The 15,333-nt window shown below is 45.0% G+C and overlaps 1 protein-coding gene across 20 annotated transcripts in view; it reads left to right on the top strand.

Moving 5' to 3' along the window:
• Positions 1–15,333, top strand: part of CLASP1 (cytoplasmic linker associated protein 1) — a 267,383-nt gene that overhangs the window by 149,042 nt on the left and 103,008 nt on the right. For 13 of the 20 annotated variants that reach the window (XM_040358259.1, XM_040358263.1, XM_040358261.1 and 10 more), the window contains 7 exons: positions 1,833–1,903; positions 4,791–4,850; positions 6,782–6,859; positions 8,853–9,020; positions 11,835–11,884; positions 11,982–12,146; positions 12,488–12,511. In XM_040358259.1, the coding sequence (XP_040214193.1) occupies positions 1,833–1,903; positions 4,791–4,850; positions 6,782–6,859; positions 8,853–9,020; positions 11,835–11,884; positions 11,982–12,146; positions 12,488–12,511 (616 nt within the window). The remainder of the gene's footprint in view (positions 1–1,832; positions 1,904–4,790; positions 4,851–6,781; positions 6,860–8,852; positions 9,021–11,834; positions 11,885–11,981; positions 12,147–12,487; positions 12,512–15,333) is intronic. The other 7 variants (XM_040358262.1, XM_040358265.1, XM_040358264.1 and 4 more) reach the window with 1 other exon arrangement.

Genomic DNA, 15,333 nt, shown 5'->3' with positions numbered 1-15,333 from the left:
GAAATGCCTTGTTTACGCAGGCATCCCCCTGTTCTGCAGCTCCGTGACACGGTCGCGGGTCATGGAGCTCGGGTCAGGGGCGTGGGTGCCCCGCCGGCAGCAAATTTTAAAGGGACCTGTGTATATATACGCCCATTTGCCTGTCTGCCATTCTACAGACGTAAAAGTGCGTGCAAGTGGTTAAGGTTAAGAAAAAATGGGAGAAATAATGCACTGGACTGCATCAAAAACGCACATGCAGAAAAGCATCAAACGCATCCGGACTGCTTTTCTATGGTGTGAACTGGCCCTTTATGTAAAAAGATGATTTATAAGCTGTGGGCCCTGTGGGGTGGGGGATGAACTATTTTCATATTATTGGGTTTAGCAACACTAAGTGGATGGAAACCGAATTTCTCCAGTAAGGATTACGGTTGTCCCGATACTAGTATCGGTATCGGGACCGATACCAAGCATTTGCCCGAGTATTTGTACTCGAGCAAATGCTCCCGATGCTTCACCCGATACTTGTACTGTCAGCGGTGATCAGTGCATGAGGAAGTTACAAGCACCGATCACCACTGCATAGATTTAAAAGTAATTTCTCCGCTTCTCACTTCACCCCCCCCCCCCCCCCCCCCCCCCCCCCCCCCCTGCGGCTTTCGGCTGCTTTAAAATCAGCGGTGATCGGTGCTTACAACTCCCCCACACACGATCACCGCGACTGTCCCGTGTCCTCCTCCAGCCCCCCTCCATTTTGCTGCAGTCTCCCTCCCTCCATGTCCCCCGCCGTGTTTCTCTCTCCCTCCGTGTCCCCCCCGTGTTTCTCTCTCCCTCCGTGTCCCCCCCGTGTTTCTCTCTCTCCCTCTGTGTCCCCCGCCGTGTTTCTCTCTTCCCTCAGTGTATCCCTCCGTGTCCCCCCCCCCCCCCGTGTTTCTCTCTCCCTCCGTGTCCCCCCCCGTGTTTCTCTCTCCCTCCGTGTCCCCCCCGTGTTTCTCTCTCCCTCCGTGTCCCCCCCGTGTTTCTCTCTCTCCCTCCGTGTCCCCCGCCGTGTTTCTCTCTCCCTCCATGTCCCCCGCCGTGTTTCTCTCTCCCTCCATGTATCCCTCAGTGCTCCTCCCCTGGAACTGTCAGGATGGAGAGCGGGGTAGGAGCCGGTAAATCCGGCTCCTTACTGCTCCGAATGGAAAGAGTCGGTGATCACTGACTCTGTCTATTCACATAACTGAAACATTGTAAACTGTGATTACAATGTTTCAGTTTATTATTGAAGAGAAGCGGCTGTCTTCACTCCATTCATTTTCAGCGCAGCTGATGCTGCTGAGAAAGGGACTGGGGAACATGTGTCCCCCAACAGGGTTGAAAAAAAAAAAATTATTGTAGAAAATAATAAAAAAATAAAAGAAAAAACACACTGACACGGTCCACCAGCCCCCCCCCCCCTTAAAAAATAGAAAGCATTTAAAATTAAAAAAAAAAATGTAAAAAAAAAATATTAAAAACAAATTGTTAAAGATAAAAAAAAACTGACACATGTGCGTGCCGCTGTCGCATGAGATTAAAAAAAAGTATCGGTATTCTGTATCGGCGAGTACTGGGAAAAAAAGTACCGGTACTTGTACGCGGTCTTAAATAAGTGGTATCGGGACAACCCTAGTAAGGATGGTGAAGGGTTAGGTAGGTTAGAGCTGAGCCATACTACTATACATAGGTGGCCCCGGCTTCAAATCCAGCCGTCTGGTAGATCTGGTTGTAGTGTCTGTTGGTAGCTCTTCAGTGGGTGGTTTGCTTAGACATGACAACGTTGTGGATTGATGATAATGAGTTCATTGTAAGTTCTTTTCTCTTTGCAGCATACACATGTCCCGAGGCTCATACCGATCATTACAAGTAACTGCACCTCCAAGTCCGTGGCTGTGCGAAGGTTGGTGGCGTCTGTTATCTCCGCTCTTTCTGGTTGTCATTCACCGGCAGAGGAGAGAGGAGGACTGAACTCCCTCTCTGGTTGTCGTCGATGTGTTGCCTCCCAGGAGGTCCATGTCCTCTCATAGGAACCTTCCCATGCTCCTGCTGCTTCTATAATCCTCACTCTCCGCTCGCAGTCTCTGTAGATTCACCTGCTTATTATATGTAGCCGTGGGCTGTACAGTTCTTTCGACGTGGACAAAGCCAGGCTTTGAATTTAAAGGCCACTTCCACCCAAAACCAGTATTTCTTTTAGCCCGGTTTTTGGCAATTTAAAATTTTTCTTTCTTCTATTTCCCCCCGGGACTGCGGTGGTGAAGTCTTCCTGTCCGAATTTCAAGTTCTGCCACATTTCTGTGCCCAGTATAAAGCCAAAAGATGGCGTCTTCCCAACCCCATCACCCACCCAAATGCTTTCTCTTTAATTTCATAATAGAACGATAAATGGACACCCCAGGCTTAAAAGTCAAACCTTCAATATGGTCTTGTAGGAGGGTCAGAGACACAAATTACTGCAAATAAATCCCACCATTGTGGGAGGGGCAGAGACACAAATTACTGCAAGGAATCCCACCATTGTGGGAGGGGCAGAGACACAAATTACTGCAAGGAATCCCACCATTGTAGAAGGGGCAGAGACATAAATTACGACAGGGAAATCCCACCATTGTGGAAGGGGCAAATACACAAATTACAGCAGGGAACCACCACCATTGTAGGAGGGGCAGAGACATTGTGGCAGGGAACTGCCACCATTGTGGGAGGGGCAGAGACATTACGGCAGGGAACTGCCACCATTGTGGGAGGGGCAGAGACACAAATTACTGCAAGGAATCCCACTATTGTGGGAGGGGCAGAGACACAAATTACTGCAAGGAATCCCACTATTGTGGAAGGGGCAGAGACACAAATTACTGTAAGGAATCCCACTATTGTGGAAGGGGCAGAGACACAAATTGCTGCAAGGAATCCCACTATTGTGGAAGGGGCAGAGACACAAATTACTGCAAGGAATCCCACTATTGTGGGAGAGGCAGAGACACAAATTACTGCAAGGAATCCCACTATTGTGGAAGGGGCAGAGACACAAATTGCTGCAAGGAATCCCACTATTGTGGGAGAGGCAGAGACACAAATTACTGCAAGGAATCCCACTATTGTGGAAGGGGCAGAGACACAAATTACTGCAAGGAATCCCACTATTTTGGGAGGGGCAGAGACACAAATTACTGCAAGGAATCCCACTATTGTGGAAGGGGCAGAGACACAAATTACGACAGGGAAATCCCACCATTGTGGAAGTGCCAGAAACATTACGTCAGGGAAATCCCACCATTGTGGGAGGGGCAAATACACAAATTACAGCAGGGAAACGCCACCATTGTGGGAGGGGCAGACACAAATTACTGCAAGGAATCCCACTATTGTGGAAGGGGCAGAGACACAAATTACTGCAAGGAATCCCACTATTGTGGGAGAGGCAGAGACACAAATTACTGCAAGGAATCCCACTATTGTGGAAGGGGCAGAGACACAAATTACGACAGGGAAATCCCACCATTGTGGAAGTGGCAGAAACATTACGTCAGGGAAATCCCACCATTGTGGGAGGGGCAAATACACAAATTACAGCAGGGAAAAAACACCATTGTGGGAGGGGCAGAGACACATTACGGCAGGGAAATCCCACCATTGTGAGAGGGGCAGAGATCTTATGTCAGGGAACCGCCACCATTGTGGGAGGGGCAGAGACACATTACGGCAGGGAAATCCCACCATTGTGAGAGGGGCAGAGATCTTATGTCAGGGAATCGCCACCATTGTGGGAGGGGCAGAGACACATTACGGCAGGGAAATCCCACCATTGTGAGAGGGGCAGAGATCTTATGTCAGGGAATCGCCACCATTGTGGGAGGGGCAGAGACACATTACGGCAGGGAAATCCCACCATTGTGAGAGGGGCAGAGATCTTATGTCAGGTAACTGCCACCATTGTGGGAGGGGCAGAGACATTGTCAGGGAACCGCCACCATTGTGGGAGGGGCAGGGGAACCGCCACCATTGTGGGAGGGGCAGAGACATTATGGCAGGGAAATTCCACCATTGTGGGAGGGGCAGAGACACAAATTACAGCAGGGAACCGCCATCATTGTGAGAGGGGAAGAGACATTGCGGCAGGAAACCGCCACCATTGTGGGAGGGGCAGAGACATTGTGTCAGGGAACCGCCACCATTGTGGGAGGGGCAGAGACATTGTGTCAGGGAACCGCCACCATTGTGGGAGGGGCAGGGGAACCACCACCATTGTGGGAGGGGCAGAGACACAAATTACAGCAGGGAACCGCCATCATTGTGAGAGGGGAAGAGACATTGCGTCAGGAAACCGCCACCATTGTGGGAGGGGGGAAATCTCACTATTCTGCGAGGAAATCCATATTGAAAATTTGTTTGTAAAAACCACCTAGTTATTGCCCTTTTATTTATCTTCCTGATACGGAGGAAGTCCTATAAGATGGGCGGCTCCATCTGATTAATAAGACAAGGTCATTTGCACCCAGTATTTGATTCCAGGATGAAATTGGACATATTTGGGTTTTGTTTTTGAAAATAACAAAATCTAATAAAGCTAAAGGGCCGATCAGCCTGTAAAATACACAAATCTCTAAATATTCCTAAACCAGAGGTCGAGTAATATTTACTGTATATTTCTGTTGCACTAAAGTTTTGCATTTCGTTTTTGAATTGTGATTTCCAGAGTCTGAACACCCAGCCAGAGGCGCTCTGGTCTGTGTAGGCGATATCCCGGTCTGAATGTCACAAACAATCTCTGTGTTATGTCTTTGCAGGCGCTGCTATGAGTTCCTGGAACTTCTCCTACAAGAATGGCAGACTCATTCACTTGAAAGGTGAGAGTGTGGCATAGTGTGGATACATGAGATGCTTTCAGCTACCATTGTGTGCTATTCTAGGCTTCTGAGGTGTCCCTGTGTCTTTAACCACTTACAGACCGGAAGGATTTACACCCTTAATGACCAGGACATTTTTTGTGATTCGGCACTGCGTCACTTGAACTGACAATTGCGCGGTCGTGCGACGCTGTACCCAAACAAAATTGACGTCCGGTTTAAATGTTTTGCCCTATAGACAAAAAACGACAATTTTGAAAAAAAATATTATTTTTTTTGCTATAATAAATATCCTCCAAAAAAATTTACAAAAACGAATTTCTTCATCAGTTTAGGCCAATATGGTGTATTCTACATATTATTTTTTTGCAATAAGCATATATTTGGTTTTCGCAAAAGTTATAGCGTCTACAAAATAGGGGAAAGATTTTATGGCTTTTTTTTTTTTTTTTATACTAGTAATGCCGTTGATCTGCGATTTTTAGCGGCACTGCGACATTGCGACGGACAGATCGAACACTTTTGACCTTTTTTTTTGGGACCATTGACATTTATACAACAATAAGAGCTATAAATAGCCACTGATTACTGTGTAGATGTCACTGGCAGGGAAGAGGTTAACGCTAGGGGGCGATCAAGTGTGTTCCCTAGGGAGGTATTTTTAACTGTGGGGGGGGGGGACTGGGTTGACTGGGGGAGGAGAGAGAATGCTGTTCCTAATCGCTAGGATCAGCAGATCTCTCTCTTACTCCCCTGTCAGAACGGTGACCTGTCCGTTTACATTGACAGATCCCCGTTCTTGCTCTCGTTCCTGCGATCGCGAGGGGCTGGCGGACATCGTGGCCGCTGGCTATGCGCATTGTTTCCCCCCGCCGTACAGTGTGGGCGCATGCCTACTACGGTGGGTGAGTGGTGTTGATGGAGGGTGGGCGTGTGAGCGGTGTTGATGGTGGGCGGGCGAGCGGTGTTGATGGTGGGCGGGCGAGCGGTGTTGATGGTGGGCGGGCGAGCGGTGTTGTGTTGATGGTGGGCGGGCGAGCGGTGTTGTGTTGATGGTGGGCGGGCGAGCGGTGTTGTGTTGATGGTGGGCGGGCGAGCGGTGTTGTGTTGATGGTGGGCGGGCGAGCGGTGTTGTGTTGATGGCGGGCGGGCGAGCGGTGTTGTGTTGATGGCGGGCGGGCGAGCGGTGTTGTGTTGATGGCGGGCGGGCGAGCGGTGTTGTGTTGATGGCGGGCGGGCGAGCGGTGTTGTGTTGATGGCGGGCGGGCGAGCGGTGTTGTGTTGATGGCGGGCGGGCGAGCGGTCTTGATGGCGGGCGAGCGGTGTTGATGGCGGGTGGGCGGGCGAACGGTGTTGATGGCGTGTTGGTGGGAGCCAGTGGCGCTGCTGCTGTGTCTTAGCCAATCAGGAGGGAGAGTCCCGGATGGCCAAAGTACTCGTGGAGGGGGGCTGCTGCACACAGAGGGTTTTTTATCTTAATGCCGTAAGGTAAAAAAAACCTTCTGACTTTACAACTCCTTTAAGAAATGAACTAAACAATAAACTTGACTGAGTTTCTGAAGTTGTCTTGAACCCCTCACACCACGTGTAGTGTATAACATAAGAGAATGCCGTATGTATATGACGCCCCACAATATGCGAGAGTCTGAGGACAAGGTTCTGCAAAGCTGCCGGAGAGACGGCCATCATAAGGCTCGCTTTGTCCACCTTGTGCGTTACTATCGCAACCAGCGAATGGCGGCCGAGGAATGCGGTCTGAGCCTCGTCTAGTTTCTCCTCATTTAAATGGGTGAATTAATAGCAATGAGACAGCGGTTGATTGGCAGGCGGGATTGTCTCTGTAGACGGACAGAAGCCGCGTTCGCTGAGATTTCCGCTCATTCTCCTCCAGCGGCTGTAGACTGAATAACGCCGATTTCTCGCTCTTCCAGGCACATATCAGTGTTAGCGGAAACCATCAAGAAAGGAATCCATGACGCAGATTCAGAAGCGAGGATCGTCGCACGAAAGTAAGTGGCACTTTCATTTCTCTCTGAGATGACGCTTCTTCCATTGATGTCGTGATTGGTGGGAAAATGTGAGATGATTATATGTAGGAATATGCGGCTGTTTTCAGGAACAGATTATATCGGCTTTATTAGACTTTACAGGAAAGGCTGGAATTGTAATGAGTATTTGGGTAATTTAGGGGAAAAAAAAACTTTTTTTTTTTTTTTTATTATTAATAGCAAAACAAATTCTTTGTTCAGTAACAATTTTGTTTTAAAAAAAAAGTGTTTTTTTCTTTTGCATTTTATAACTACATAGACAAACCTGTACAGATCTTACAATTAGGGATTCATTCACACACCGGAGCAATTCCCAACCTCGGGAACCTCCCAGCCCAAAAGAATCCTTACCAAGGGTGATGGTTGGATCTCTGATGAACCAAGCGGGTACAACGGATTCCGCCATGGACCCCAGATTTCCATACATTTTTCAGGGCATGCGCTTGCCTGGTGTATTTAACCACTTGCCCCCCAGGCCAATTCTGACATTTCTTTCCTACATGTAAAAATCATAATTTTTTTGATCGAAAATTACATAGAACCCCTAAACATTATATATGTTTTTTTTTTTTTTTTAGCAGAGACCCTAGAGAATACAAAGTTGGTCATTGCAACTTTTTATCTCGCACGGTATTTGCGCAGCAATTTTTCTTCCGTTCATGGACGGACACAGCAGCCTTTGACCTTAGGGTTATAGCCGCTTCCTTCCAGGAGAGTGATGTAACACTAAGGTCAAAGGCTGCTGTGTCCGTCCATGAACTCAGAGAAATGGATTTTACGGTGAGTACAAAAATCCTATTTTTTCAAACTTGTTTTTTTGGGGAAAGATAAAGTTTCACGCTTATTAAAAAAAAAAAGTAAAGTTAGCCAATTTTGCGTATGCACTTTAAAAAAAATTATTGTTCATTTTACTTTTTTTTTTTCTGTAAAAAGTAGAAAGTTTTTTACTTTTTTAATTTGACACTTTACAAAAAATAAATAAAAACATTTTGATCACTTTTATTCCTATAACAAGGAATGTAATCATCCCTTGTAATAGGAATATGCCATGACAGGACCTCTTTACAGTGAGATATGGGATCAGTAAGACCCCGTTTTTTTTTTAAATGCGACCATCTGGTCCAACGGAAATCTCTATGGTAGACATCCGGGGCCGGCGGATCCGTTTTCCCGACTCACCGATCGCAGCGGTGAGTCGGTAGAAGCACCGGAGGGCGGCGGGAGGGGAGAATGTCCCCTCTCGCCGCCCGTAAGAATGATCAAGTGGCTGACCCGCCGCTATGATCATTCTTATGGTGTAGGGAATCGCCGTCTGAAAACCACAATATCTGAATGATGCCTGTAGCTGCCCCATCATTCAGATATCACCCCACAAAGCCCCGGATGTCTTTAGACGTCCAGCCATCGGCAAGTGGTTACATTTTCTGACCACGCCTTTTCTGTCACTTTTTGTTTACATTGCTAGAAAATCACTTGAAATCCCCCAATATTTTTATTTTTTTCCTTTCCAAATGCAATTTTTTTGGGAAAAAATACAGTTTAATGAAGTAGAATGCAAAAAACACATTATAATCAATTTTTTGGTAAAATATAAATGATGGTTACGCAGAGTAGATATATCACGCTTGAAAATTGCACACACTTGTGGAATGGTGACAAACTACCATACTTAATCTCCTTAGACGACGACCAGTTTAGAGTTAAGCCTCGTACACACGGTACAATTGTTGGCAAGGGATTGTCTGTTGACAGACTGTTGTCCTAAAATCTGATCGTTGGTACGCTCCTTTTGACAATTGTTGTCCAATTTTCCACCAACAAATGTTGGATGACAAGGCTAGTCAATTTTCGGCAGACAACGGTTTGACGTCATTTGGTTTTGGTGAAGTTTAGTGAACAGTTGAGGAAGTCCCGGTTAATGCGATCATATCTCACCGTGTTCTGTTCCTCTCAGGTGTTATTGGGGATTCCACAGTCATTTCAGCAGGGAAGCGGAGCATTTGTTCAACGGGCTGGAGTCGTCCTATCAGAAGGCCCTGCAGTCACATCTCAAGAGTTCGGACAGCATCGTCTCCCTCCCCCAATCTGACCGTTCCTCCTCCAGCTCACAGGAGAGCTTAAAGTAAGTGTAGTGCCTCCGACTTACGTTGTGTGTTGGGGAGGGAATATCTTTAAGAATAGTAAGGCCTCCTTCACTCGGGCATCTGACTGCGTCAAGGCTCCAACACCCCGCAGGTAACCACTTGGTGTATGGATACATGCAAACGACAACTGCTTCTGTCAGCCTGTCAATACTTGTACAGTGACCACTATTCACATGCACCTGTCATTCTAGCTGCAGTAACCCAGGGTATGTATGGCTAGGAGCCCCTGTAAAGGAGGCCTTTATAATTGGCCTGATCTTCCACTTTAACTAGTTCCTGCCTGGCCTATAGCAAATAATGGCCAGGCAGGACTGACTGCGATCCGGGGTGCCGTAGGATCTGTCACCGGCTGTGTCCGATGTCTGAACAGTGTATTGGCTCACTGCCAGCACCATGTGATTGCTGTGACCAATCATAGATCACATGACAATTGTAAACGATGGATTAATGCCATCCATTGTGTTAATAGCTGTGATTGGTCACAGTGATCACATGGTACAGACAGGGCCCATCTGTACCATGTGATTATCTTTGGCCAATCACAGCTAATCAAAACAAACTGAATTGATTTTGTTTAGTAAAATGCTTGCTTATAGCAATGAAATTCACTGCTATAAGCAATCATAATGTGTTAAAAAAAGACAAAGTCCTGAAAAGTGTGAGAGAGCTGAAAGCTGAAAATCGGCCTGGGCAGGAAGGGGGTGAAAGTGCCCAGGACTGAAGGGGTCAAATTGACAGTTTATAACCCTTTCCTGGCCACTCAAACCATAACTTAAAAAAAAACAAAAAAAGTTTTGGCTGGATTTTGACTTTTTCCTGATAACTTTTCACTTGCATATTAACCCCTTCAATACTGGGCACTTTTTTGTAATTTTTTGGGGGAAAATTAAGAAATAATAAAAAAAAAAGACTATTTAAAAAAAAAAAAATTATAAAAAAAAAGCACTATTTTTTAATAAGTTACATTACAGTGTCGTCATATAGCTAGTGTGGCGGTGATCAAGGATACTGGTGACAGTATGTATAAATAGTAGGGCTGTTACTGATCAAAATTTTTGTGTTCGATTCATCGATTTTTTTTTTTTAATCGACTAATTTCGATTAATTATAACACACACACAGATCCAACTACTTTTAGCTGATCTCCTTGCAGGCTGACTCCCTGTGCAGCCACCAACCACTGGAAACATGGATAGCAGGATACAAAACACACAAAGGCAGCGCTCAATGGGAATAGCATTAAAACTTTTATAGTCTTCAAGTAGGTAACCAAATAAATATTGCACTGTAGATAAAATCGATGTAGCTACATAAACTGTAAAAATGGTGCGAGTAATACCAAACGGTAACAAAAGCAGTCATAAAAACATGTAGCTAAGTATGATACTGGTATAAAAATGTGTACAATGATACCACTGCTGAATCCAGATGAGGAGAGGTTAACATCAGTCCATCGGCATGTAGATGTCCCGTGAAGGGAACTATCACAACTCCCAGTGGATGGCTGTAGAATCCCAGGTTGATAGAGGGAAGTGATAGAGGGAAGTGTAACAGCCCTTGTGTGTGGCAGATAGTGAGGTCCCGCCGGCATGCAGATATGAAGGCACAGCAAAGGAGCCCTTCAGATGGACACGGAAAGCCCCGCCGGTGTCCGTGACGTCACCGGATCTCCGACGGAACTCCCTGAAGCCAGCGGAGAGGTGAGTGCAAATCAAAATAATTTTGATCGATCAAAAAAATTAAAGATTAATCGATTAATAGTTAATTTTCACAGCCCTAATAAATAGTTTTTACTTTTTTTATTTTGTTTTATTACAAGGTTTCCTTTTCTTTCTTTTTTACATATGGTAACCAGAACAATACAATGTTACCATAGTAACACTGTACTACTCTGGGAAAGTAATCAGGATTTTAATTTTTTTGTTCACATGATTGCTTATGACAGTGAATATTAGTTTATAAGCAACCATTTATTTCCCTGCATAAAAACTATTCTGTGATTGGCCACAGCTAATTACATGGTACATATGGGCTGTGATTGGCCTTGTCTGTACCATGTGATCACTGTGACCAATCGCAGAGCTCATCACAAATTGTGCACAATGAATGAAAGCTATTCATTGTTTACAGTTGTCTTGTGATCTGATGTGATTGGCCACAGCTAATCACATGGTACACATGGGCTGTGATTAGCCTAGAGCAGGGATTTTCAAACTGTGACCCTCCAGCTGTTGCGGAACTACACGTCCCATGAGGCATTGCAAGACTCTGACATTCACTGACATGACTAGGCATGATGGGAATTGTAGTTCCTGAACAACCGGAGGGCCGTAGTCTGAGGACCCCTGGCCTAGACTGTACCATGTGACCACTGTGACCAATCACAGAGCTCATCTCAATAGTACACAATGAATGAAATGAATTGAAGCTATTCATTGTGTACAGTTGTCATGTGATCTGCTGTTATTGGCCACAGAATCACATGGTAACCGCAGCGTGCCGCTACAGTGATCTGTCATTGGCTGTGTCTGATGGATGACAGATCGCGCCGCATGCGTCTCGATCCTGGGAGGACCTCATATGACGTCCTCCCAGGGACTCCTGCTTGGCCATCATATTACAATAGGCTGAGTGGGAGAGGGTTAAACATTGGTTCCCTCTATATGACTGGGTAACGGGGAAGTATCATATCTGTATATTATGCACATCTTAATCTATTTGTGTGTAGATTTCCCTTTCACATTGTAATCTGAATATCGCTGATATTTCATCTTTGATTTGTGTCTTTTTAGTCGCCCCTTATCGGCTAAAAGAAGCCCGCCGGGGAGCGCTGCATCCAGAGGTCAGTATACTTTGTCCTGTACATTGTTATATAGCATGCACACACGTTTTTTTTTTGCGTTGCCGGTATACAGCTTTTTCTTATATTTTTATTTCAGTTTCTGCCACACCGAAGACTTCGGCCACCCCCGGCTCCTTGCAGCGCTCGCGCAGCGACATCGATGTAAATGCGGCAGCCACTTCCAAGTCCAAAGTGGCAGGTTCAGCTGCTGCTCCATTCAGCTCTGCGGCTGCCTTACCCCCCGGGTCTTACGCATCACTCGGTGAGTAGAGGAGAGCAGCCGGCTGCACCCCTCCATGCAGCTGTGCGCTTCATACAATGCATGCCAGCTTGAAACGCAGCATCTGAGAGGACAAGCTGTACCCTTCTATGTACACCCTCTGCTATCTCTCCATCTTCCTCCCAGTAGCAGCTCTGGAAGCGCGTATAGCGTGCTCTGTAGGACATGCCGCACGTTATGCTCTTGATGGTTTGCTTTCAGCATATTGGGGGTTTAATTGTCATGTACTAACATCAGGAAATGATTAAATATTTTCTCATATTTCACTAATTCTCCCCACTGTTTCCTCTCCTTTATTTTTGTTTTGTTTAATTTGCCTAAAGATGGTCCCGCCGCTAAGTCTGATGGTAAGCGGTTTGTGTGACACGGCTGTGTCTAGTGGGGGTGTCTGTTTTGGTCTCCATCTGTGCTTTCTTGGTGGTGGTGTGCATGCCGTGCATTGCCTGTGTCCTCCCATTGTGCATCTGTGTCCTGTACATTCACACCCTGGAGCTCCCGCTGCTCTCCCCGACTGCGGAGGCTTTCATCCAGCTCATAGGAAGACCCTCCACATCACGATATGTGGAATGTTTCTCTACAGCTGAATGCTGCTTCATACTGCTCCGTCCCACTGTGAATCCTCTGCATAGTGAGTCACACTTCTCATCCGTGTTCAGATCACACAGCCAGTACCACAGGGTTATAACGAGCGTCTTCTGCTCCCTCTGGCAGCATTACTGCTCTATATCGAGAGATAGCGAGAGATAGCGAGAGATGGGGAGAGCGAGAGATGGGGAGAGCGAGAGATGGGGAGAGCGAGAGATGGGGAGAGCGAGAGATGGGGAGAGCGAGAGATGGGGAGAGCGAGAGATGGGGAGAGCGAGAGATGGGGAGAGCGAGGGGGTGAGAGAGGGTAATGGGGAGAAATAGGGGGTGAGAGAGGGTAATGGGGAGAAATAGGGGGAGAGATGGGGAGAAAGATAGGGGGAGAGATGGGGAGAAAGATAGAGGGAGAGATGGGGAGAAAGATAGAGGGAGAGATGGGGAGAAAGATAGAGGGAGAGATGGATAGATATAGAGAGATGGATAGATATAGAGAGATGGATAGATATAGAGAGATGGATAGATATAGAGAGATGGATAGATATAGAGAGATGGATAGATATAGAGAGATGGATAGATATAGAGAGATGGATAGATATAGAGAGATGGATAGATATAGATATAGAGAGATGGATATAGAGAGATGGATAGATATAGATATAGAGAGATGGATAGATATAGATATAGAGAGATATGTCCGCTATGTGACCAAAAGGTTCATTTTGACAGAAAATAAAAAAAAAATTATGAAAAACCTCTAATTTAGGATTTTCAAGGCAATAAAAAATATTATTTGAATGAAAAATTATTTTATTTAGCATGTAAACATCGTAGAAAAAAAATTATTGAAAATTCAACATGTTGCATATAAAGTACAAATTGTTAAAGAGGAAGTAAACCCTCTCGTCCAAAAAAAAATAAAAACGACAACCTGCAAGACAAAGGCATAATGAGCTAGTATGCATAGAATTACTTACCTAAGATCAAAGCCCCCACAGTGGCCCTCGTTCGCCTCCTCTGACGCCGCCATGATACCCGGAGTGACTTACAGGTATCGCTGCTCTGGTGCTGTGACTGGCCCGGAACAGCGATGACATCACTCCCACGCATGATGCCGTTAGTAGCAGCACGCTCAGTGTGCCCGATGTCTACGTCGCATGCGCCGTAGACATTGGTGCCGCTATTTTTTTGCAAATATCTCCTAAACCTTTTAGACTTACCTGTAGGTTAAAGTGGTTGTAAAGGGTTTTACAACCACTTTAAAACATTAAAAAAGTTGAAGAAAACAAAGTGGTAATACCAACTACTTGTCCAGTAGCCACCAATTAGGGGCCGGTGGTGAAGAATAACGGGTTTCATCCAACGTGTTTCGATTAGGGATTAAATCAATACACTCTTCAAATGCACACTATTATACCACTTCAAATGCACACGCTCGGCTTTTGGTCGGAAATTGAGCCAACATTCAGAACAAAACCATATCTTTGAAAGAAATAGGCTGACCACTTTCTGAAATACTACCTGCCTGGCAATCCCTGGCTAAGTCATTGACCCAGAATAAGCATGTAGCCAGTAACCCTGATTTGGCATATTTGTTGCAAGTCTGTGACGGACGGCCCCAACATGAATAAAGCTTTTTTTTTTTATAGAGGAGTCCTTTATTACAAAATAGTTACACAAGTAGATTTCTAGCATAAACCTAACTAGTCTTAAAAATGTACCCCCCCCCCCCCCCCCCCCGAACACCTACCCCTGACTAACCTGTGTAAGAATAATGTATATTCTTGTATAGAGAAAAATAATACGCTTGGATTTTATGTGAATTTAATAAATTAAAATGATCAATCGACAGTAGCACTCACGTTGTACACAACAACAAAATAAAATAAAAAAAACGTTGCACTATCTAGTGAAAATCAATTAAAAAAGAGAAAAATGTGAATATATAATACATCATATAATATACAAATAATATATAAATATTACACACCAAAGTTCATATAAGAAGGATTTTGCACTTTATAGAATAAATATGAGCTACCAAAGTACATATAATAAAGTGCAAAAGCCTTCTTATATGAACTTTGGTGTGTGATATTTATATATAACGTGCAAACTCCTTATTATATGAACTTAGTGTCTCATATTTATATATAAAGTGAAAAATACTTATTCTATGAATTTTGTTGTCTCATATATTTATATATTATATGAAGTATTATATATTCACATTTTTGCTCTTTTTTTATTATTATTGATTTTTCACTAGACAGCACAACATGTTTTTGTATAATGTATATACTTGCTATATTCAGCCCGCTGCAGTCTTGTCACGTGACCCCATCATGGGCTCCTATGGCCCTTCCTCTCCCCTGCAGCAGCTGGCTGCTGACTGACACAGGGGAGCCGGATCATGTGATCGGAGTGGGCTGAAAATAGGTAAAGTATACAGTAAAACCTTGGTTTGAGAGTAACTTGGTTTGAGAGCGTTTTGCAAAACAAGCAACATTTTTTAATAAATTTTGACTTGATATACAAGTGATGTCTTGATATAAGAGTAGCGTCATGTCACAACTGAGTATAAAAG

The sequence above is a fragment of the Rana temporaria genome, chromosome 6 (genome assembly GCF_905171775.1).
Source record: "Rana temporaria chromosome 6, aRanTem1.1, whole genome shotgun sequence".
In the NCBI taxonomy this organism is placed as follows: Eukaryota; Metazoa; Chordata; class Amphibia; order Anura; family Ranidae; genus Rana; species Rana temporaria.
This window is presented reverse-complemented; position numbering and strand designations above follow the sequence as displayed.